The sequence below is a fragment of the Ictidomys tridecemlineatus genome, chromosome 5, assembly GCF_052094955.1.
Source record: "Ictidomys tridecemlineatus isolate mIctTri1 chromosome 5, mIctTri1.hap1, whole genome shotgun sequence".
Lineage (NCBI taxonomy): Eukaryota > Metazoa > Chordata > Mammalia > Rodentia > Sciuridae > Ictidomys > Ictidomys tridecemlineatus.
In genome coordinates, this window is record NC_135481.1 from 179,574,388 (window position 1) to 179,600,205 (window position 25,818).

General features: G+C 47.4%; 1 protein-coding gene across 11 annotated transcripts in view; it reads left to right on the forward strand.

The window, feature by feature from the left end:
- Dlgap4 (DLG associated protein 4) overlaps positions 1-25,818 on the forward strand; it is a 173,669-nt gene that overhangs the window by 113,050 nt on the left and 34,801 nt on the right. Inside the window, exon 1 of one of the 11 annotated variants that reach the window (XM_078051736.1) lies at positions 6,399-6,693. The exons of 9 other annotated variants lie outside the window; for them this stretch is intronic. In XM_078051736.1, the coding sequence (XP_077907862.1) occupies positions 6,414-6,693 (280 nt within the window). In that variant the 5' untranslated portion in view covers positions 6,399-6,413. One more of the 11 variants, XM_005329874.4, reaches the window with a different exon arrangement.

The following is a 25,818-nucleotide window of genomic DNA, read 5'->3' on the forward strand; positions in this document are numbered from 1 at the left end:
TTTTTATTTTTTGAGACAGGATCTTATTAAGTTGTTCAGGGTCTCACTAAGTTGTTGAGGTGGGCTTTGAACTTGCAATATTCTGCCTCAGCCTCCTGAATCACTGGGTTTACAGGTGTGTGCCACCATGCCCGGTTCCATTCAGCCGTTTTGCTAGGGACCCTGGCCTGCTAGCCAGGCATCTGGGGCAGAATCCTCTGACAACAATTCCAGTCCTACTTTCTCCCTTCATGATCACTTAACCATGTGAAGATGAGGGCCCTGTCCCTGTGGAACACTGAAGTATGGACTGGTCTGCTGTAGCCTTCCTTCTAGACCTGCTGACAGGGGTAGCCCTGCCAGCCTCTCCTCTTTAGGGGTCTCCAAGCCAGAGCTGAGACCATGGTTCTATGGCCTCCAAATCCAAGGAAGCCCTGTCACTCTCTCCCAGGCACTCTGCTGCAGTCCCATGAGAGCCTCTGGTAAAGAATCACATTCCCCACATTCTCACATACCTGAGAAGTTCTCTAAACATAATGTTAGCCTGAAAGGACAAACAGCATCCCCAGAAGTTCCCTGAAAATAAGCCTTCACTCACCAGTTCCCTCAAACCCCAGTTATTCATGAATGGACTGAAGGTACATAATAGGCTACATGTCCCACAACTGTTTAGGCCCCTCTATTGGTCAGCTTTTGCCTCAGTAATGCTGCATAACAAACAATCACAAAGTCAGTACAACACAATGACATTAACTTCTTGCTTGCAAGTTTATCAGCTAGGACAGCTGTGTTCCACATCTCCCATTCTCCTCCTGGGGCCAGAGTCCTCCTGGGATCAGTGGCCTAGCCAGGGCATGTTCTTATAGTGGTAGCAGAAGGCAAGAAAGCAAGCCTAACCAGCTGCACAAGAATATTCAAGGCCCTGACTTGTCTGACATCTGCTAACATCCTATTGGCTAAGCAAGTCGTATGACTGAGCTCAAAGTCAAAGGATGAAGTACCCTCTCAGCCTTGTGTAAGACAGTACTTACATGGCAAAGGATGTGGATACAGACGGGGGTAAAAAACCAGGGTCAATAATTCAATCTGGCCAGGCATGGTGGTGCAAGCCTATAATCCCAGTGACTTGGGAGGCTGAGGTGGGAAGATGGCGAGTTCAAAGCCAGCCTAGCAAAAGCAAGGTGCTAACAACTCAGCGAGACCCTGTCTCTAAATAAAATACAAACTAGGGGTGGAGGTGTGGCTCAGTGGTCAAGTGCTCCTGAGTTCAATCCTCAGTACCCAAAAATACAAAATAAAAATAATAATTCAATCTGCTATAGTCCACTTTTTTGGCCACAGTTATTCACACCCTCCCACACAGAAAACACTATCCACAAACCCCCCAGAGTTTCATCCAATCATGGCATCAAGACCTCATGACCTTTGTCAGGTCTGGATATGGCTCCTCTTGATCAGTTGACCTATTATCTAAAAAAACAAGTCATCTACTCATAGCCCAGCCCTCCCGCAGGCACAACATACTTTGGTAAAACAGGGACAGTCTAACTACAGTTCATACTCCTGTTCACTGCTTCATGGCAAGTCAGAAGTAATTCTCAACAAATTGTCAGGCAAATACTGTGGGATAGGGTATATTCCTAGAATATCTCCTGTAATGGAAAATATGCTCTTTGGGCAGCTGAACACCTTCCATATCCTGTTTCGTACCTGAAATCTGGAGCTAAATGTTTTTTCACATCTAGAGCGATCTCAGTTCCTTTAACCTAGGCTGATCAGTGTTATCCAGGCACCTATCTCAAACACTGTGTTTTCTTTCTTTCTTTTTTTAAAGTAAATTCAGTCTCATACATACACACACACACACACACACACACACACACACACACACGTTTATTTTATTCTTTTTTTTTTTTGGCTAAGGATGGAACCCAGTGCCTCACAGGTGCTAAGCAAGTGCTCTACCACTGAGCCACAACCCCAGCCCACAATATAGGTTTTCTATGTATCCATGTGCCAAAGCCACAGCCACAATTAGGTCTGAATCATGTCACGACCTCTTGACTTAATTATGCCTTCTTTAGGTATAGTAGACTTCTTCGAGACCATTCCCTTAAGCTTTCTGGGTGCTCTCTTGACCTGATGGTACTCCAGGTACCATCTAGTGGTACCTGGAGAGTGTTAATAAAAGATGTTATAACCACACCCTGAATTTGGTTTGGTTCCCATTATGTATCTTAACTAGTATCTTAACCTTAGTTTGATCTTTGTCCCCAGGCTGTATCTTAATTTGAGAATGATTTACTGGCTGGAGAAACTGCAGTTAACAGACTTATTTTCCAGCTCAGCAAGTTCTGGGCCTTTTCTATTTAAATACTCTGTACAGATTGGCCATTTCTTTTGTGAATTCCTCTCTTTCTTGTGCTTATCAAAAGCAGCTAAAAGGAGTCAGCTCTTGCTTTCAACATTTTGCCTGGAAACTATCTTTCCCAAATCTATCTGTTCTCCTCAAATTACTGTAGATGACAGTTTCACCAAGAGTTTGGACCCACACATAATCCCGAGGATCTTTTTTCAAGCCCCTTATCACACTTCACTCAGTGTTTACTCACCACTTTGTCCTGGAGCTAATGCAACATATTTTCGGTTTTTATTGCTATCACACTTCACTTTGGGTACCAATTTGTATCAGTCAACTATTATCACAGTGATGCTGTGTAACAAGCACATGATTTCAACGGCACACAATAATAAGCATTTGTTCTCATTCATGAGTTTGCAGGTCAGCTGTTTTTGCTCTAAGTGTCCTACATCTTGGGACCAAAGGGTGCTCTGGAATCAGTGTCCTAGCCAGGGCTTGTTCTTCCCATAGTAATGGCAGAAATATTCAAGGCAACCTCATTGTGCAAACACATTTCAAGGTTCTCTCTGATCCAGTTGATCAAAGTAAGTTACATGAGTCCAAAACCAAAGTCCAGTAAAATATATTCCACTCTTAGTGAAAGCAACTGTGGTAACAGCAAACAGCGTGACTACAAATAGGAGCTGAGAATTGAGGCCAATAATCCAATCAATCACAGCACCCTCAGCACATCCCATATGTATGATACAGCTGTGGACACTAAATATAGAAATGTGGGGCTCTAGGTATTCTCCATTTGGAGGCTTTAGCCCAAATCAAGGTAGTTAAGAAGGTATCATTTAGCAATGTCTCACAGCTACCCAGACACATGTGCCAGTATAGACCTACTTATAGACTTATATCAAGTCTTGTGCTCCTCGACCTGTATGTGGTATGAAAACAGATGTAAAAACATGTGCATACTGATATTCTTATATGTACACATATATACCTAACATGAACATACACCTGCATGCACACTCCTGTACATGTGTCTCCTCCAGGGCCCATGCCCCCCTTCCAAACCTTATACTGGAACCACCAAAAAATTTGCCCTCCCAGGTTCCCCTCAGCACCCACTGCAGACCACTGAAAACTTGCCCTTCCTTCCTCTACCCCCTCTTCCCCTCATGCAAACAAGTGAACTCATGTACCCCACAGGGAAAACCAGAGCCACCACATTTTTAAGTCTCTGACTGGAACTGCAGCTGGCTCATATGGCAGTTATGTACTGAGGTAAGAAAGGGTGCTCCTTCTTCAGGCACTTCACTGCCATCTGCCGAACAGGGGTCATGATATACAGTTTCTGTTATAATTAGATCCATTACTTCCATCTGCCAGGAATTTGTCATCATAATTCTATAACTTGATTATGTCTCTATTATGGACGGCAACCCCCCACCTATGCATGGCATCCTTAATCAGCATAAAACTTATACAACTATACCTGGCAGCCCTACCCATAATCACCTTCTTCCACGCAGGTAACCAACACACACAGGCCCACCCTCTCTCAGCCACTATCTCCGTGCTCAGAAGGCCCCCTTCCTCAGTATCGGTCTCCAGGGAGTCATCCCTTAGCCCACCCCACCACACACACAGGGTTATTCTGAGCCCCACATTGCTAAGTGGCATGAAAGTTCTTTGTCTCTCTCATGTGAGCACATACGTACACAGACCAGACACAGGAGGTGGAGAGACGTGGGTGAGGACTGGTTATTGAGGCAGTGACAACCTGGTAGAATGTGAGCGCCCACCCACCCACTCAGAGCTGGCCGGCTTCCCAGCTGCCAGGGCTGCCACTGCCACCCCTCCCTCCCCCTTTCTGACCCAGATTCCACATTCCAGAAATAGCTCTGGCAGGTGACTGGCAGGCGGGGCAGTTCCAGCTGGGACAATAGGGGGAAGCAGCAGCTCAGCTGCTGTCTGTGCCCCTCCCCAGCCGGAGGACCACCTGGGAGGGAACACAGGTGCTGTAACCCACTGTCTACCGCCCCCCCCATCCTTCCTCTCCTCTCTCTAGGCCTCCGAGAGGAAGAACAGAGAAAAGTCTCCCTCCCCTTACTCTGCCATCTTCCCTCCCCACCTCCTCCCCCTCCCCATCCATCTTTGCCTTCTGTCTCTCCCTTGGCCTGTTTCTCTCCCCAACTCCTCTCTTTCCAGCCCCCACCCTCTCTTCCTTCCTTCCCTCTCAGTTTCTGGCCCTCCCCACCCTCCTTTCTGTGTCTCTCCCGCTCCCTCTGAATCACACTGGAAGCTGAGACATTATCCAGGGGCCCGACAAGCATGATGGTGGAGGGCTGCTGAGTGGCACCCCCGGTCCTGCTATTAGCATCCTCTGCATCTGTGTATGTGTACACTTGTGCACGTATGTGTACACTTGTGCACATATGTGAACACACATACACACAGGTGCACACATTTGGGGTTACTCCCTGGCCATAGGAGTCTTGAAGCTGAGCTGGGATAGCTTCTAGGCCCAGTAAACACTTGTTCCCTGCTCAGGGGCCCTGAGTTCTAGTTTCAGCTCTTCTCTGCCACTCTGAGCAGATACATACCCCTCCCTGGCCTTACATTGGCTATTTGTGTTTGTGTTTGTGTACCTATCTGTCACCGAGTCACAGGATGATCTGCCTTCCCTTTGCCCCTTCTCCCAATCCCCAGAACTCTCCTGGTTTCTTCTCTGACTCACTGCCCCCGACTCCCAACATTGAATACAGTGGAAGGGATGCTGACAAAACCCCTCCAGTCAATCTCCTCCCCTAAGTCTACCCTGAAGCCCACCCTCCCCAGTCTCTGGTTATTACACTGCAGGCTCCTGTCAGCTCAACCCATCTGATCCTCCGAGTGTCAGCGCTAAAAGGAACCTCAAAGACCATCATGACCAGAGACTGCAACCAGACTTCAATTCTTGTGTCATTTCTGATCCTCAAAGCTCAGGACTGAGATTTAGTTAAGCAGATAAGTGTGCCACCATTGATTAGTGATGTCTGCTGTGGCCAGAAACTACCCATATCTGCCATTCCTGATTTAACCCAGTTACCCCAACATACAGCCAAGGTCACCCACCAAGTAGGTCAAGGAACTGTTTCCTCTTGAGTCTGCCTGATTTCAAAGCCTTTTCTCCCTTGTCCTATAGAGGGGGGGGGCTCGGATCCAAGGTCATGGTAAAGAAGTACATATGGTCACAGGAGAATCATGTAGCAACATGGGCAGGATGAATTAGAGAGGCTGGTGTTCAGGCAAGGAACAGTAAAACCTGGGGAAAATCCATAGGGTGAGAGGGGAATAGGTGAATCCACAGAGGCCTTCCCAGAATGAGTGATGAGGCACCAAAATTCCTTACTGTTGAAATGGAGCACTTCTCCACAGAAAGCCCAAGGGCAAAAGATAGGCTTCCTCACTGGGCTCCACCAAGTCTTGGACCCGGACGCTTCTGAGTGAATACTGGGTGCTGAGTACATAAATTATGACTCTTCTCTCATTTTTCAGCACATCGTAGGGGGGAAATTGTGATAGAGGGCAGACCTACGGTAGGAGCGACCTGAGGTATGCAGGGAAGCAAAGGACCTGGACTGCAAGAGGAGAGGGACGCTAAGGGAACGAGGAACTGGCTGGTGTGGGGGCAGTAAGACACTGTACTTTTGCCTTTTTCTTTTAAAGGAGGAGGATAGGAAAGAGCAGGGAAGTTGAATGGCCCAAGGTCACATTGGCTTCAAGTGGTTGAGCCGAGATTGGAGCCCAGGGGAACCCATCTCCACGATCCCAAGTGCACACAGCTACCGGTGGAGCGGAGTGGGCCACTAGATTCACCTAGGAAGCAAAGTATAGGACCTGAGGGCTAATCTGACTATGTATGAGGGGCGAGAACGCCACCTTAGGCGGTTTTCTGTGAGCCTCGGTATTCCCAGCCACACCAGGACGAACTAGTGTGCCTTTCCGCCCGCTCCACCTCCAGCACTAAGAACGCATCGCGTTCCAGATGGAACCGGTTTGGCTGGGCAATTCGAGGGGCGGAGCCCCCAGCTCGGGCATGCGCATGCCGACGTGGGCGCGCGCTCCCTTCCAGGCCGGGCCGCCTGGGCGTGGGCCCAGTTGCGCGCCTGCGCACCGCCCCACCGCGCGCGCGCCCGCTGGGCCACCTGCCGAGAGGGGGCGCGCGCCCCCGGCCAGCCCGGGAGTCCCGGGCGACGCGCGCGCGGCTGACGCGGGGGGCGGGGCGGGGCGGAGCCGGCGCTGGGCTTTAACCCGGAGGCCCCGCCCCTCGGGCGTACAAAACCGGAGCCTCGGGCCGGGCCGCGTGAGGGAGGAGGGTGAGTGCCCGCTGCTGGCCGTAGCTGCCGCCAGTCCGTCCGTCACTCCGTCCGTCTGTCCGGTCCACGTCGTCGCCGCCGCCTCCTCAGCCCGGACGCCCGGGGCCCGCCCAGCGCCGCCCGGAGCAGCCGCGGCCCCGCGAGGAGACGGGCGCCGCCCCCGCCCGGCCCTGCCCTGCCCCCGCCCTCCTCCCGTCTGTCCGTCCGTCCGCCCGTCCGTCCGCCGCCCCCCCACGCGCTTCCGTCCTTCTGTCCGGCCGCCAACCCTCCGGCCCGTGTCCCCGCTGTGCCCGCTTTGTCTCTCCCTGGCTCGCTGTCTCTTTGTCTCTGCCCTCGCGCTCCCACCCGGCCCCTCCCTCGCTCCCCGATCTCGGGTCCCCCTCAAAGCGCTCCTCTCATCCCCCAGCCTCCCTTCCTGGGCGCCCCCAGATCTTTCGGGGCCTCTCCTTTAGAACACTTCCACTGTCCCCAAGGCTTCCCCTGAGCTTCCCGCACATCCTCCGGGGGTGCACCCTTCAATCTGTACTCCCATTCCCTGGGGTCTTGCCTGCTCTGAGCCCCTATTTCCCCCAGGGCTTTCCCTCTTCTGGGTGCCCCCCATATCCGGCAGGGCTTCCTAGATCCCTTGGGCTATCCTTGGGACCCCCAGTATCTTCCCAGCCCGCTGACTTCAGAGCCTGTCCTCCCTGGATTTGTTCCCTGTTGCTGTTTCTCCTTGTTCTCTCAGGCTTCTGAGCACCCCCACCTCTCTCTCTGGACCGGGGTCCCCTGCTTCGCTCTGCCTGCGCCCCACTTCTGCCTCGGAGGTCTCACCACGCTATGTCTCTGGCGCTGAAGGCCCCCCTCTGAGCCCGGGGCTCTTGGCCCCTCTTGCTTTCTTTCTGGTCCCCTGTCTCCCCTTTTCTCTGCTCCCTGTCTCTCCCTCTCCCTTCTTCTGTTTCTGCCGGGTCTCTGGGTCTCTGACCCCCATCCGGCCCTCATGGCTTTGTGTCTGGAGCTCTTGAAGCAATGTGAGTGGTGGGGAGTCCGTGTCGTGCCAGAGTCGGAGTCGTCCCGCAGGCTGGCCGCGGCTGAGGCTCCTTGGGGTTGGCGCTGGGGCAGGGGCTGGCGCTGGGGCAAGAAGGCTCTGTGGCCTTTGGCAAAGGGATCATAGAGGGAGGGGCCAGGCTGTCTGGCAAGGAGGGAGAGGGGCCTTCCTGCTCTGAGGCTTCTGCTTTAGTTGCTTGAGTGTGTGTGTGGAGGGCGCACCGTGCTTGGCCCTGCATGGCCTGGCACTTTTGATCGCTTGTGGGCAGGCCTGGGCTATTTTGAAGCCAGCAGGATGTGATATCACTTGGGCGTTTATTTAGATCGACTGGGGGTGGGGGCTGCGTTCTTGCCAACTTGAGTAATGAAGTTTTGCAGGGGGGTGCGGCCTCCTAGGCAGCTGGGCTGTGGCATCAGGTTTGTGGCCAGAACTTTGCAGGCCACCAGAATGGGTAGATGAACAAGGATCTGTGAGACTTGGTCTTGCTGAAACTTGATTCAAGATGAATAGGGGGAGGAATTGTTCTTAATTGGGCAACCTCTGAATACTGAGTTTGTCTAAGACCTCTGGAGCCTTGGTTCTGCCAGCTTCAGGAGGTGTGACCTTGAGTGAGACCTTTGACCTCTCCAAGCCTCAGTTTCCCCATTTCTAAAAAGGGAATCATTGTGTGTGCTAGCCTCACAGGGTTGCCATGAAAAACAAATGAAACACCTGACATGCTTTGTGAACTGTCAGCCTATCTTTAAATGGAGCCCCAGAGGTGGGGAGTAGCTTGCTGAGAGTACATAGCTAATATCTGCCAGAGCTGGGACAGGGATCTAGCCCAGGACCCCACAGTCCAGGGTTCTTTATTCACCACTCTACTACCACCTGGTTGTTCAGAAATACATCTGCTCTCTGAGAGCAGAGAAATGTCTGTCCCTTATTTATGCCTCAATTCCTGGTTGCTTTTCACTGGTTTGTAAAGATAGGAGGATGTGTGTCCAGATAGATGTCTTTGCTTGGGACAGTTGGATTATCCATGTGCCATCTCATTACTGTTTAAGAATGGGACAGTTGCACTTGGAAACAAACTTTGTGGTTGGGAGCCATGGCTACTTTTCCTTCTTCCACTGTAGAGTGAGAGAACAAAGGCCCCACAAAGAAAGGCTCCACAGAGGGCTGGAGTTTGCTGTCAGGGACCCTAGGATGTCCTAGAACTTTAGAGCAGGGAATCAGACCAGCTATTGTAGCTCCCTAGTCTTAGAGATGAGGCTATGAGGGCCAGAAGGGCCAAGGACCCACAGAGGTTTCAGTCAGTACCTTCCCTTGGGTGTTGGCTTCCTAATCTATAATATGGGAATAGGAATGCTTGTCCTAAGACTGACTGAAATAGTGGAATCCCTAAAATTCTGTCAGGCAGAGTGCCAAGGTTCTGATCCTGACTCTGAAGCCAAAATGCTATGTGACTCTGGAATTCTGTTTTTTCTGCTGAAAATGAAGATGTTGGGTGGCATTGCAACTGTGCCTCATCTTACATTTTAAAAGTATGCTTAATCACAGAGCAAGGAAAATGTGCTGAATGATGCCATGTGTATGCTGATGTGATGCCATGCTGTAGGGTTTCAAAGGAGAGAGGTCCTGTCTGGGCAAAGGGATCAGAAGGACTTCAAGAAGGAGGTGGCAGTTGTGCTGAGTCTCTATACAAGGCATGCTCTGCCTCTTACACAGCTTTTCCAGAGAGGAAATAGTATGAGATTTAGAGACACAGACACAGACACCTGGTTTTAATCGGTCTTCACCACTCAATGCCTCTGTAAACTTGGACAGGTTACTTTCTTTGAGCTTCAGTTTCCTCATCTGGACTCCAGATAATCATTTATACTCAAGATTGTGCTGAGACTCAAATGAGATTATATTTATATATATATAAACACACCTGGTACCCAGTAGGCAAGTGATAAATGTGAACTCTCCCCTCCCAATAATATCTGGGTTACTTTTTTCTTTGTGAGAATAAAACAAAGGCCCAGCCTCTCCCCTCCTGGTGGTTGGGGCTCAGGTAACAAGGAAAGCACCTTCTGACTCTTCTAGTAATAATAGGAATAACCCTCTAATCTCTCTGGCTGTGTACGGCATTGTGTAACCTTCAGGCTCTTTCCTGACTAATTTTCCTCAACAATAGTCCCAGGAGGAAGTCAGAAACCATTGGATTCTCCCTCTTTCACAAGTGGATGGAGAATATAGGGCTCTGAGTGGGATAGGGACCTACTCTGGATCCCACTTAGGCTCAGGGTAGGCTTGGAGCCCATACTGCTTGTCTGTTTTTCTCTGCAGCCCACAGCTTTCCTCCAAGTTTACTGCTTCTGCCTGGTAGCCTGTCCCTCAGGCCGCCTTCTCTGGCATCTGTTCCAGACATTTTCCTGGTCTCTGAGCTCATCTCAGATTTAAAGGAGGCTAACTTGAGGCTGGGTGGGGACTGAGTCACCACCTCCCCTAGCTTTCTCATCCTGAGTAGCAACCAGATGCACCCTGAGGGCCACTGCCAGAGATATATTGGTTATAGACACCACACACTACAGGGTTTCCTCCCAGAAGCTCTGATGGGTTCCAGAATGTGTCTTGCTGGGCTCTTGGGAAAGGTTACAGTGGGGTTCTGTATGAATTTCTTCACTCCCCAAGGAGTGAAGGTGAAAGTTTTGCAGCAGGAAAGCAAGCTTTATTTGTTCGGTATCCTCCTCCTTTGTCCTCTTTTCCCTTGGAGTCCCACACTGTCAGGAAGTCTCACCTAGCACTGGGATCCAGCTGTCAGTTCAGTCCTAGGCTCTTACCTGGCTTAAAGTTTCACTTTCGCAGATTACTTCACTTCTCTGCCTCAGTTTCCTCTTATTTAAAGTTCAGAGTCCTTGTCTTTATGAAGTTAAGGTTCTTGAGCTCTATCTCCAGAGATTCTCATTTTGCAGGTTTAGGGGCATGTGTCAAATTTTTATAACAGCCCTCTAGAATATTCTAGGCTGAGAGCCTATTGGCTGCACTCTGGGAAAAATGGCACTGAGGGTATCCTGGGTTTTTATGACAGCTTGACTTGTCCCTGCTGGGTGACCTTGATTGGTTTCTGTACTTCAGTTTTCTTCTCTGTCAAATGGAGGAATGGAAATACCTAGCTCACAGGTTGCTGTGAGGATGGGAATTCATGTAATAAGGACCCCTCAAGAAATGGCAGTTATCATTATCCTTATCTTTCTTTTGGGTAGAAGCAAGTCTCCCTTCCCTGGCTTGGCCTTGGCAGCAGACACTGTCAGACCTGGCCAGAGTGAGGGCTATGGAATGGAACACTTGAGCAGGAGTGAAGGCCATTCATCAACAGGAATTTAATGAGGCTGCTCAGGTGTGTGGTGTGATTACCTCTTGGCTTCCTGCGTTATCAAGTCCTGGTTGTGGCTGCCTTTCTTCACTCAGCCTGAGCTGGAATCAGCTGTGTTCCTCACCCTCCCATTCCAGAAACCAAAGCTGCCTTAAGGACAAATAAAATTCGAATTCTAGAGTTAAAAGATGATTGTTTCTTGCTTCATGGTAAGAAAGCAGGCCTGGGTAGGGATTGAATTTTCCCTCAAGGGACATGGCTTGGATCACAGAACAAGACCATGCCAGGGCCAGGCTAAAGCCACTGCTCCGCCTCCCTCAGGTCTCCTTGACTCCTGTGCATTGCTAACTTGGATCACAAGGTGGGGAACTGGAGCTCACAAGTCTGCTTTGGCCAGTGAAGTTTCCTCACAGGACAAGAGAAGTGGTCCCAAGTGGCTGGAGCTAGGCTCAACCCAGCCTGCAGCAGAACTGGGCTTGGGATGCACTCTCTTACCAGGAGCCTGCCCTTCCAGCCTGGGCCAGCTTCTGAGAGAAAGGAGAACAGACAAGGCTTCTGCCCCTGGGAACCTATAGTCTGACTGGAGACAAGGCCTACAATTATGAGAGACTGTGTGACAGTCTGTAATTAAGCGTCTGCTGAGGAAAGACATTGTCTGAGAAGGAAGAAGTGAGTGTGAGCCAGAGGAAACAAGAGCCCTTTGAGGGGGCTGGATTTGCAGAGGCAGAGGGTGGAGCTGGCATTCTGGAGAATGGTTTGTTGGAGGCAGAGGGAGGAGGGGCTGGAAGGTAAGCCTGGATTTGGAGAACTAGAGTGTGCTAGTTTTGCTGATGCCTCACAGCGGCTGGATGGAAAATCTAGGCGGAACCAGGAGATTGTAGGCAACCTTGAACATCAGCAGAAGAGCAGAGGCATTGGGGAGCCATGGAAGGTTTTAGAACAGGAGTAGAGCAACTGGAGGACTTTTGATTACATGAATCAGGCTAGGTGAATTGGAATGAATAAAAATGACGACAGGGAGGAGGCTTTGCAAACATCCAGGAGGACGTGGTTCTGGTGGGGCCTACTGGAGTGGGAAGAGGCAGATGGAGTAGTACCAGAGGATCTTGTGCTCCCTGATAGCCCTGGGCCTGATGGGCCAGAGGGAAAGACGTTGAGTGTTACTGGTTTGGGGCAGGAAGTGGTAGTCTGAGTACATTTCTTGTGCACCTGCTCTGTCCCGGCTCTATGCCAGGGCTTCTAAAGGCATTCTCATGAAATCTGTACAACAAGCCAGAAGCAGGTGGACTTATCTTCCCTGTTTTACAGATAAGAAAAATATGGCTCTGACCCAAGGCTGACTGTCTTCAACCTTGGTTCTTTCCACAGTTAAGCTCTGCTTCCTATAGAGGAAACTTCTGGGGTTAGGTTCCTAGGGATTCTGAGCATTCTCGCCTGTTGGATAAGGGGCACATGAATACCTCCGTTAAAGCCCACAAAACTACTCTCTGAAGATCCTGAAGATTAGAGTTGGGTGCCAGCTTAGAATTTCTTCAAGGTGAAAAAAAATCAAAGGAGCTGGAGGTCTTCATACCAGCAGGCTTATACCGCAGGCTGTGTGTGAAGCCTCCAAGCTGTGTTGCATGTGTGTCTAGTCCAGTAGTGGACATGTACATCACTGGGCTTCGTGGAATTCTTGGCTAGTGCCCAACAGAAAGGGTGTTCCCTAGCTCAGCCAGGGAAATCAGTCACCTATAGAGGCAGGAAGGGACTTGTCCCAAGGTGTTTAGTAAAGAAGAACCAGGTGATGGAGCCCAGGTCTGATTTCTCAGGCTATAGCTAGGCATTGACAGAAGACAGAGAAGACTGGTACTTATCAAGTAGCTACTGTGGAAAGCAGCAGTAGTTGGTCACAGTGCACAGCCAGGAAATCGATGGTTTGGTCAAGATCTCCCAACTAGCCATTCTCTTCTTTCTGTGCAGCTTATGCACCCCTGAGCGTGAACTTGGTCTTGAGGCAAAGCAACCACATAGTAGGCCTACCCCCAGGGCCCCCTCATTCCTTTCCTCCCTTGTCTTCAGAAACACCCCTAGCATCCATATACCAGTCTGCTTTGACAGGTTCTCTTTGAACCCAACTGTATGCAAAGTACAATTGTAACTGTAACCATGTTTTCATACCAAATCTCATTTTTCGGGGGATACCAGGGATTGAACCCAGGGGCACTCGACCACTGAACCACATCTTCAGCCCTATTTTGTATTTTATTTAGAGACAGGATCTCACTGAGTTGCTTAGCACCTGGCTTTGAACTCATGATCCACCTGGCTCATACCAAAATCTTTTTTTTTTTTAAGTAGGTAATGGCCTTTTATTTTATTTTTTAAATATCTTTTTTAGTTGTAGTTGGATATAATACCTCTATTTTATTTATTTTTTTGTGGGGCTGAGGATGAACCTAAGGCCTCACACGTGCTAGCAAGTGATCTACCTCGGAGCCACAGCCCCACATATCAAAATCTTAACAAAGGTTTTGAAGAGGAATAATTTGCCTTTGGAACAGAAACAGCCTAAAAAAAATATCATTTGGACATTGGAACAGTAGACTAGAGTGATCTGCACTTCTCTCAATTATAGTAATTCATTTGATTACCATGTGCAAGATGGTTTCTCATAATTTTGCTCATTCTTTTTAGTCCATTTTGTTTTACAAATAACTTTTTGGGGGGGATGGGTGGTTCTGGGGATTGAACTTGGTGAGTGTTGTCCACTGAGCTACATCCCTAGTCCTTAGCCCTTTTTTTTTTTTTGGAGACAGGGTCTCACTGAGGCTGGTCTATAGCTTGCAATCCTCCTGCCTCAGCCTCCTGAGTAGCTGGGTTTACATCATGCACCACCACATCCAGCTGCAAAGCTCTTTTGTCCACATTATCTCAGTAGATCCTTACATAACCCTGGGAGGTCATTACTATTCTTGTCATCTTCATTTTCTAAAAGAGGAAACTGAGGTTCATTCATAGAAAGTGGCTTACCCTAGCTGAGCTGCTCATTTATTCAACATTTATCAAGTGCTACTGTGTATGGTGCTCCTGAGCCAGCCCTGGGGATACACTAACAAGCAGAGTAATCTTGGAATCTTGAAGAGGTATCTGACCTCTCATAGTGCAACTACATTGAGCTGTGGCCAGGCTCCACCCGAGGGTTCCTCACCTCTACCCTGGGCTCTTTCCCCTGCACACTCCTTTGGCTTGGGTTTGTGGATTTAGACTGTGAACCCTCAGCCTGGAGTATGATGGCAAAGAAAGCTGAAGTACATTTCTAAAAACTGAACTTCAAAAGTAACAAAAGAGGTTTTCAGTAACGACTTAATTATTGACAAGAAGGTGATGAAGGGCATCTCAGCAGAAAGCCATCTGCTCCTTTTCCCTGTGGGACATCACCCAAAGGCTCCTTTGCTTAAGATCCTTGCCTGACTTTTCTGCAGCCTTGAAATATTTTATTACAGTCTGCACAGATGTGGAGCCCTACGGCCATGTGCTGAGCTGGGGACCTTCCCTGTCTCCTTTAATATTAAATGAGATGAAATAAAGGTGGGTCCTCAGATAGCGAGTCTGGAAAGGACTCTGGCTCAGCTCCCTCCCTTCTCAGGAATGGAAGCAAATCTAGGAGTAAAGGGACCAACCAGGATCCTGTAGTAGAGATATTCCTTCCCCTTTCCTACCAGCCTGACTTCATTTTCCCAGTCCCTCCTGGTAGGACCCCTTTCATGTCAACTGTACATGTTCAGCATTCAAAGCCACCTTCAAGGACTGGGAATGTGGCTCAAGCGGTAGCGTGCTTACCTGGCATGCGCGCGGCCCAGGTTCGATCCTCAGCACCACATACAAACAAAGATGCTGTGTCCGCCGAAAACTAAAAATAAATAAATAAATATTTAAAAAATTCTCTCTCTCCCTCCCCCCCCCTTTAAAAAAAAAAAAAAAAGCCACCTTCAGATCCTTCTGTCCTCAAGGCCATGTTTATCTTTAGAATTTTCCTTGACATCCCTGCTCAAGCCCTGCAGTGTTTGGGCTGCCCAGTATACTCTCAGAGGACACTTAAAAATCTAAATGCCTTGGGGCTGGGGCTCAGCAGTAGCACACTTGCCTGGCATGTGTGAGGCACTGGGTTTGATTCTCGGCATCACATATAAGTAAATAAAATAAACGTCTATCAACAATTTAAAAAAATATTTAAAAAAAAAATCTGGATGCCTGAGTCCTGCTCACTAGGAGTCTGATACCAGAGATCTAGAGGGAGATATTTCTGGGTACATTTTGCTAGAGTTGTTTTTTATATGTAGAAGTCAGATTTTTATTGCAAATAAATATATATATATATTGGAAATTCAAACTATTTGTTTTTGGTGATGGGGATTGAATTCCAGGACCTTGCACAGGCTGGGTAAGTCCTCTACCAATTACCTGTTCCCCAACATAAATTTCAAACTTTAAAAATAAACTACCTGATAAAAAAAAATTAGTGTCTTTCCCACCCAGATGCCTGTGTAGTCACTGTCACTAGATTTGATATTTCTTTCCAGAAATTTTTTTTTTATACATGGGCAACTATGTCAATAGAATCCCTTTTTATTACCCAACTGGCAGCATCTCCTCTACCTGCTGCTCTGTATCTTGCGTTTTCCACCAACATGTGTCTCCATTGCAGCTTATTCCTCTGTGGGCACACCCAGGTCCATGACCTTTTTTCATAAGCATGTGCCTTTCGTTGATAGTACACTACTGCTTACCTGTTGGTTCCTTTACTCTGGGACCTTTAGGTTGTCCCCAGCCTTGCTGCTATAAACAGTATTGCAGTGAGCACCTTCCCTACATGTCTATATGCATGTGTAGCTGCAAAAGCCATTCCTGCAAGTGAGATTGCTATTTCTGAGAGTCTGTGCATTTAAAATTTTGTCCAAAATTTTCGAATTGCTGCCTTTTCCATTCTGAAAATGCATATACGTATTTTTAATTTTTATTTTTTAAATTTGTTTTAATTAGTTATACATGATAATAGAATGCATTTTGATACATTGTACATAAATGGAGCACAACTTCTTATTCCTCTGGCTGAACTTGGTGCAGAGTCACCCGGTAGTGTAATTATACTCGTATATATGGTAATAATGTCCATCTCATTCCATTGTCCTTCCCATCCCCATACACCCTCGCCTCCCCTCACTCCCCGCTTCACAATCCAAAGTTCCTTCATTCTTCCCCACCCCCACTCCCACCCCCGCCCATTATGCATCAGCATCTACTTATCATAAGAGAAAACATTCGGCCTTTGGGTTTTTTTTTTTGGGGGGGGGGATTGGCTTATTTCACTTAGCATGATATTCTCCAGCTCCATTCACTTACCTACAAATGCCATAATTTCATTCTATAAGGCTGAGTAGTATTGCATTGTGTATATGTACCACATTGAAAATGTATATATATTTAAAAGCACTCCACCATCAGATTCAAATTCATTTCCTTGGTTAAGAAACCACTATCCTTGGGCTGGGGATGTGGCTCAAGCGGTAGCACGCTCGCCTGGCATGCGTGCTGCCTGGATTCGTTCCTTAACACCACATACAAACAAAGATGTTGTGTCCGCTGATAACTAAAAAATAAATATTAAAATTTTCTCTCTCTCTCCCTCCCTCTCTCTCTCTCTCTTTAAAAAGAAAAAAGGAAAGAAACCACTATCCTAATCCAGCCCACAGTTTTACAGGGGGAGCAAGGCTGGAGAAAGAAAGGAGTTTGCCAGTGTCGCTCAGCAGCCCATATCCAAGGAGATGACTCTCCCTAGTAAGGTGCTTGGGGAAGGAAATAAGCAACAAAAGACAGAAATAGATTGGAGCAGAAGCAGGAGTAGAACCAAGATAGGGAGTGAGGGGACTCTCTTATGGGTACCTTGGGACCTGTTTTTTTTTTTTTTAAAGAGAGAGTGAGAGAGGAGAGAGAGAATTTTTAATATTTATTCTTTAGTTCTCGGCGGACACAGCATCTTTGTTGGTATGTGGTGCTGAGGATCGAACCCGGGCCACACGCATACCAGGCGAGCGCGCTACCGCTTGAGCCACATCCCCAGCCCCCTTGGGACCTGTTTTGATATTTGGAAATATCAAATCTGTTGATAGTGACTATACAGGTGGGAAAGACACTAATTTTTTCATCAGGTATTTTTTTTTTTAAGAGAGAGAGAGAGAGACAGAGAGAGAGATTTTTTTTTTTAATACTTATTTTTTAGTTCTCGGCGGACACAACATCTTTGTTTGTATGTGGTGCTGAGGATCGAACCCGGGCCACACGCATGCCAGGCGAGTGCACTACCGCTTGAGCCACATCCCCAACCCAGGTAGTTTATTTTTAAAGTTTGAAATTTAGGTTGGGGCACAGGTCAGGAGGCTCCAGGGACAGACCCTCCTCCCTCCCACTTGTAGTCTTTCATGAGCCTCTCATGTGTGCGTTGTACTTGCTTGGCAACAGCTAGGCAGGTGAGACATTTAAATATTACCAAGCTCCCAAATCCCCATGCTGGCTTAGCCACTGCCCCTGCCTACCTCTGAGTCTCAGTTTCCCTCAGCTGAATGTTTGGGAGGCTCCTACTTGCCTTTTTCTTGTCTCTGGGCTCTTATAAATATTTGATAAAGCAGCCAGTGGGGAATATCCTAAAACAGATTCCCATGCAGTGGTCCTAGCTAGGTGTACCATGTAGATACTCTAGGGTCAGTTTGAAGTTTGGACCGGTTCCAAGTGGGCTGCTTTAGATCAGCCCTGAGGTTGGGAATTCAAGGGCAGCCCATAGCAGGTGTCCCCTCTCACTGTGCCAACACATGGTCCCCTGAATTTGTTCTGCCTTCTGAATTTGCTCCACCCCAGTTTGCCCGAACCTTTGAGTGTCAGCACAGGATGAAGGAGCTCATATGGCAGATAGGGGAGAGGTAATCCAGGAGACCAATAGGATGTCTACACTGCTGCCAGAGTTTGCCTCCTCTCACAGGCTAACAGGGTGCTTTGGGCCACCCATGGCTCATCTCTGCAGCTCCTGTTTATCCCCCAGTAGTGTTAGGGCTGAGGAAGGGAAAGTCTGATGTTTAAAGTCCCTATCTTTGTTCCGCCCTCCCATTTTGTCAGTGTGAAAACTGAGGCCTGCCCTCTTGTTGGGATTAGAAGCCAGGTGTTCAACTCTCCCAGTCCTTAGTGCTCACCATCTTTCCCACGTCGTCTCAGCCTTTAGTTTCACTTTGGAGTCAAAAACCAAAGTGAAAGAAAACAGCAAAGCAGGAAGCAGCAGCTTCAGACCCAGTCCAGGCTGGGGAAGGGTTAGGGAACCAAGGCCAAGCAGGCCTCACTAGGAGTTGGGCAGACCTCATCCCTACCCACTCCTGCCCTGGTTCTGGAAGCCTGGCGGGGCTGGGTGGGGCCCCTCAGGGAGAGGCGCCAGGCTACAGACAGGCGGTGGCGGTGGCGTCCTGGCCGGGCAGTCTGGGAGTGGGCCAGTTCCTCAGTGAAGTCAGCCTCACCCGGGTGTGGTCCCACCCCTAGGCCCCCCAGGTGGAGAGCTGCTGCCTTTTAAACTCCCATTTGGCTGTGAGGACTGAGCCAAGCCTGGCCTGTGTTGGCCAGGGAAAGAATCCCAGCTTCCACAGAACAATTCACTGTCCCTGAAGGTAAGAGTGAGTGCACCTCTCTACTGTGAAGACCTCAACTCTCCGTCACTGTGGCCAGTGTTTCTTCTCAAGACCTAGCTGTCCCGAAAACCTTTCTACCCTGGTCCTGGTTTCAGTCTCCGAGAGTTAGAGAGGACAGGGATGGGGGAGCACGCACCGTGGCTTCTCACTTTTCTCTGTTTTGGAATTGGTGGTGGCCTCAGGTAGGATCTCCTGTGCCCCATCCCTTAGAGTCCCCAGACATTTCTTGGCCAGGGATTTCTTTCAGCTCTGCTCCTCAGTTGGTTCCAGGAAGCTGGTGTATTGGTCAGCCTGTGTATTTCAAAGATTAGCTGTTATCTAACTAGCAGGGGGTCTTAAGATCCTATTCTTTGTGCTTTGTCTAAGGAAATTCTCAAGACTTCCCTGAACAGATATGGTATCTATTTGGTTGCTTTAACAAATAAGATTTTTATTTTTCTCTTCTTTGCGCAATTACAAGGTCCCTAATACTAATAAGCACAGAGCTGGTGTTTACTCCCTGAGAGCACCCACTAAGCTCATAGTAGGTGATTTGGAAGCCTTTTATTGAATTGCTTGCATTGATAATTCACACTGGCTATGTTGCTTCCTTGGAATGCAAAAGAATAGCGTTTATTAAGCCTACATGGGTGTGGCTGAGCTAGGCACAATGAGAAGCCCACACCCCAGAAGTCATACAGACCTGTAGTTAGAGCATAGTTCAGGGTCAGAATGCTGGGGTTCAGACCCCAGGCTGCCACTAGAGCTGTGAGACTGGACTAGGTGCTAACCTCTCGGTTTCCTCACTTGCAAACAGAAGTGGTGATATCCTGACTATAGTCTTAGCAGGAAGAAAGGTGTACATGGTAGGGAGGAGGCATTAAGGGTCAGCTGCTGCTATTACTGACATCCTGGGGAGAGAAGACTTAAAAGTAGCTAAAGCCTGCCTGCATCCCGTGCCTGGAAAGATGTAGGTGGACTAGATGGGCTGTTTAGAGGATAGGACTGTGATGGGAATATGGAGGGAGTCAAGGCAGACTTTAGGGACGAGATGACCTTCAGGATATCCAAGCAGAGCAGGCTCAAGTAGACAGAAATTTTAAGGGGAGACAAGGGGCAGGCTGTCCAGGAGTCAAGATAAGCAAGATCAGCTGGAGAGGATCGTCCAAGGCCGGTCTGCTGGGCACCGAGAGCTGGGGTTTGTCTCTAGAGGGTCATCACTCGTGTGGGCAGTTTCCTGCTGGGAGAGGACAGAAGCTTGTGATTGAGTGTGCTGTGAATAGTTCCAGACTCTCCTGGAACTTTCTTGTCTTTCCAAGCTTCCCACACTTCTTGATGTGGCTGTTGCCGTGCACAAGGGCATGGTAGTCAGGAGGTGTCTGTCTTCCTGTTGCCAATGCAGGGTGGCTGGGAGAGCAGAGCTCGCCTGACAGCACCCAGTAGAGGCAGGGCTACTACCACTCCTGCTGTCCCAGCACTTCATCAAAAGGAGTTTGCATGACAGTGCTTGGGAACAGTCCTTGGGAACAGTCAAGGAGAGAGAATCAAGGTTCCTTAGAATCATCTTCTCTCCTGCCCCACCCCACCTCCACTTCTCTTTCAAACAATAAGCCATTTGTATACCTAGAATACCAGGTGCTGTTCCGGGAGCCAGTGAGAGTAGAGAATAAGATTGATTTCCATCCAGCTTGGAGTCCCTGTCCAAGGAATTAACAAAAAACAACATACCACTTAATGGCAGTAAGACCCCTGAAGGAAACAAATAAAAGCAGAGAAGGACCTAGTCAGAGATTGGGAGGGCATCTGGGAAAAGTGACTAGAGAGTAGAAGGAGGCAGTTCAGAGAGGACTGGAAACAGCAGGTGTGGACCCTGAGATGGGAGTGGCTGGTGTATTGTTAGAACCCAAGAGGTGCTGTTACATCTGGATGGGTTGGTAAGCCCAGTTAGGTCTGAAGAGAACATCTTTACCCACTCTGGGGGAGCCCCAGGGCACGGAGTACTATGGTTTCTCTTGTTGCTGAAGAAGGCAGGTCGCAGTTATTAATTCATAGGTAATGGAACAGAAGTAACTTTCCCAGAGATACCCTGCTTAGTCAAGATTTGAAGTCCTGATTCACTGTTCTGTTCTCCCTTAATCGCTGTTTAAGAAGGTCACAGCAGAAGTTTCTATTTAATTTTAATTTAATCTTGGCTTTAGTTTAAAAGTCAGTTTAAGAGTCATTGTGTGGGCTGGGATTGTGGCTCAGCGGTAGAGCGCTCGCCTAGCACGGGCGGGACCAGGTTCGATCCTCAGCACCACATGAAAATAAAGGCATTGTGTTATGTCCATCTACACCTAAAAAATAAATAAAATTAAAAAAAAAGAGTCACTGTGTTAGGGCAATGGGATTAAAATAAACTTTTTTCCCTGTATTATTAAAATCATAAATTTATGGTACATTTTTTTAACTTTTTTTTAAAAGATTTTTGGTTTTTATTTTTACACAGTCTCTTATCCTGCTCCTTTCCAAGGTTCCAAGATACTAACATATATTACTACCCTTAAACACCTACACCTCCAATCTTTTTTTTTTTTTTTTAAGGGAGGTAACTGGGAATTGAACCAGGTGTGCTTTACACAGAGAAACATCCCCAGTCCTTTTTTTCTGTTTTTTATTTTGAGACAGGGTCTTGCTAAGTAGCTGTGGCTGGCCTTGAACTTGCAATCCTCTTGCCTCAGCCTCCTGAGCCACTAGGTTTACAGGCTTGTGCCGCCAAGCCTGGCTCCAATCTCTATTTTTTATTTGAATTATTTTTATTTTTATTTCCTAAATTTCATGAAAGAGAATGTAGGCAAATTATAAATCAGCCCCTGCTCACAAGTACATTGAACTCAAATTAGAAATAAAAAAATTTCTGCCAGGTATGGTGGCAAAAACACCTGTAATCCCAATAACTCAGGAGGATGGCAAGTTCAAAGCCAGCCTCAGCAACTTAGTAAGAACTTAAGCAACTTAGTGGGACCATGTCTCAAAAATAAATAAATAAATAGAGCTTAGTAGTAGAGTGCCTCTGGGTTTAATCCTCGATACTTAAAAAAAAAATGCTTAAAGTGGTTTTAAATATTTTATTTTGTGACATAGGGATTTGCAGTGAGAAAAACCAAAGCAATTTGATAACTGTTGGGGCTCATCGTAAAATGAGCTTCCCACGCTTCTTGATGTGACTGTTGCCCCGCACAAGGGTGTGGTAGTCAGGAGGTATCTGTCTGCCTGTAGCCAATGCAGGGTGGCTGGGGAAGCTGCTCATTAGTGAACTGCTCATTAGTCTGATTTTTAAATAGTATGGCAAAATATACATAACAAGATTTACCATTTCAACCATTTTTAAGTGTACAGTTCAGTGGCATTAAGTATTTTCTCTTGTGGTACAGCTGTCACCACCCCAAAGTGAAACTGTACACATTAAACACTTTCTCCATTCCCCACACCACACCCTGGCAAGCACTATTCTGCTTTCTGTCTCTGTAAATTTGATTACTCCAGGTGCCTCATTCACTAGCCCTTTTTTTTCCCATTTATTTATTTATTTTTGCATGTGGTGCTGAGGATTGGACCCAGGGTCTCGGATGTGAGAGGCAAGTGCTCTACCGCCGAGCCACAACCCCAGCCCCTCGCTAGCCCTTTTTAAGGATATGTATTTGAAAAGCTGTTGGGGGTATCTCTGAGTAATTAACTCTTAGGAAGATGATTCTCCAAGTTAATGCACACTGCAAAGCTGAGCTTGTGTGTGGCTGTGTTCCAGCAGAACTGCTAAAGGACTGATGATCTCTTGGGAGGGCTTCCTCCAGAGGCAGCCTTGCTCCTAAAGCCCTTGGTGCTGTGAGGAACCTGTCCGCAAACACCCACCACCCCAACCCCACCCTTCCACCCCCGCCACCAATTTTTTGGGATTGGCTAATTTCACCATGGAGGCAGGAGATGGGTTAGGGAAGACCATGGATCTAATCGTAGGACCAGGCATAATACCTCCAATTGTCACTTATTTGCTGTAGGATTTAGAGCGAGTCCCTCTACTTTTAGCCTCAGCTTCCTCTGCTGGGAAATGGGACAACACTGCCCAGAATCAGTGAGACAGTAATAAACTTTTTGCAGCCTTGAGAATCCTCATTTAGTGTCCTGTGTGGTAAAATGCAATGAAACTAGGAGACATAGAGACTGAGAAGTAAGGTGACTTGTCCAAGATCATGTAGCACTTAACTGCCAACACTGGGTTGAAACCCAGCTACTCTTACTCAGTAGGTTTAGTATTCCTTGCTGGTCAGTCTTTCAAAGAACAGTAGACTTTTTAGAGGTTGCTTTCCCATCATTATTGTATTTAAAACATTGCCTGAGAAGCTCCTGCATTGTTGAACCTGCAAGGCAGATGGGGGCAGAAGTAAAGGTTTTGGTAGGGATGGTGATTCTGCAAAGGAACAAAGGAACAGCATCTTTTTAAAATTTTTAAAAAATTGCAAAATTCTGACAACAGAATGCATTACAATTCATATCACACATATAGAGCACAATTTTTCATATTTCTGGTTGTACACAAAGTAGAGTCACATCCTTCGTGTCTTCATACCTGAACTTAGGGTAATGGTGACCATCACATTCTACTGTCTTTCTTACCCTTATACCCCCTCCATTTCACTCCCTCCCCCTTTCCCCTTTGTCCTATCTAGAGTTCATTTAATCCTCCCATTCTCCCTGCCCACACAGCATTTTATGAATCAGCATTCTTAAATCAGAGAAATCATTTGGCATTTGGTTTTTTGGGATTGGCTAATTTCACTTAGCATTATATTCTCCGGCTCCATCCATTTTACCTGCAAATGTGCCATGATTTTATTCTTTTAATGCTGAGTAATATTCCATTGTGTAATATACCACATTTTCTTTATCCATTCATCTACTGAAGGGCATCTGGGTTGGTTCTACAATTTAGCTATTGTGAATTGTGCGATAATAAACATTGATGTGGCTGTGTCCCTGTATTATGCTGTTTTTAAGTCTTTTGGGTATAGACCGAGGAGTGGGATAGCTGAGTCAAATGGTGGTTCCATTCCCAGTTTCCCAAGGATTCTCCATACTGCTTTCCATATTGTCTGCACCAATTTGCAGTCCCCCCCAGCAATGTATGAGTATACCTTTTTCCCCGACATCCTCACCAACACTTACTGTTTTTGTATTCTTCATAGCTGTCATTCTGACTGGAGTGAGATGAAATCTTGGAATAGCGTTGATTTGTATTTCTGTAATTGCTAGAGATGTTGAATATTTTTTCATTTATTTGTTGATTGTATATCTTCTTCTGAGAAGTGTCTGTTCATTTCTTTGGCCCATTTATTGATTGGGTTATTTGGTTTTTTAGTGTTAAGATTTTTTAGTTTTTTTATACATCCTAGAAATTAGTGCTCTGTCTGGCGTGCATGTGGTAAAAATTTGCTCGAAATTAGTAGGCTCTCTATTCACCTCACTGATTGTTCAGAACAGCATCTTAAAGTGTTTATGTGGCGGTTATCTTGCCTAGTGATAGCAAGTACATTGCACTTGACAATTACTCTTAATATTGGACCTATGGTGGCAGCACCAGTTACTCACAGCACTCCCACGTAGCCTGGTCACACTTTTAGGAGTCTTCTCAACACAGGCAGGAAACCAGAAGTAATGTGCCAGGTGGAACCTGAATGCCATCCCCTGGTGCCACCCCCAACCTAATGCAGCTCCTCACTTTTACCAATGGGTGGCAATCCTGAGAGGAGAACAGACTGTTTGAGGGGCAAGTGATGTCACAGGTCTCTTTGTGAGAGTAGAAAAGGGTCTGACAGGACAGCCTGAAGCTTGGGAAAGTGTGTTGGTAAAAATATCAGGGCAGACGACCTCCTTAGAGGGATAGAAGTTGTTAAGGTAAAATCCACTTTCTTCAGGTGCCCCTCGAGATGCTGGCTTGAGCTTAGGGTCTTTGTGAAAGTGTAATGTTGCCACATCCCACCTGCTTATAGGAAGGGCAAACTTAACATTTTAAGACTTCTAAGCTCTGTAGGATTGTGTGTATCAGTCTTACTGACACGAGCTGGTATTTTTGCTCTTGTGAAACTGAATACCATGAAGATTGGGTCCTGGAGGTTGAAACCTGTAAGGTTTGCATTCACTTAACAGATGGAGTATGACTTTGCTGTGTGATGCTGAGCAGAGCCCTCAACCTCTCTGAGGCTGTTTCCTTAGCAACACAAGGGTAGATGGTGAAACTATCTTTTTGTGGGGATCAAATATAAGATGCAGTATAAGGACTTCAGATAGTGACTGGACTTCTGCAATAGTCATTTCTTGAACAGATGGCAAATACCTGGTAACTAGGCTTGTTAGTCAATAATATTTAGATAGTTCTTAGGGTGTGGCTAACACTGTGCCATGTCGGGGCAGGGTATTATGGACAGGAGGGGTGACTAATGATCTTTCAAAGAAATGTTCCTTAATGCATCGTGTTGTGCTTTCAGAAGTGTTTGGGAGGAGAATTGAGCAATGAGGGATATGGGGGTATGATGGAGTAGCACAGTCATGGCTGGATCATTCTCCTCTGTCTTCTGCACACCAAGCCCCCTCTCACAGGCTCTACTTGCTGAGTCCTCAGAGTCTTCCAAAGCCAAGTTAGAGATGGAGTCCTACCTCACAAGTGTCAGCAAGCATTTACCTGGTGCCTCTTCTGGTCCGGGGATGGAGTTAGAGATGTGAACCACATGGTCCCTGCCTTCAGGAATCTCAGGGTCTAAAGGCAGATGCAGGAACATAAACAGGTATAAACACACAGTGATGGACAGGGAGCTGTGGGTCACCTAAACACGGGTGCTAGCCCAGTGAGGAGCCACAGAGGGTCCTGGGGAGACTGTAGGAAGGCTTTTTGGAGGAGTGATGCTGGCACAGACCTAGAGAAAGAAGCAGAATTAGTGAGGAAGAAGGCTGTTCACAGCCTGTGCCAGTACCTGGAAGCTGAGATAGTGTGTTGGCATGAAGAGGGTGTTGACAAGAAGCTGGAGAGATGGTTGGCAAGGCCA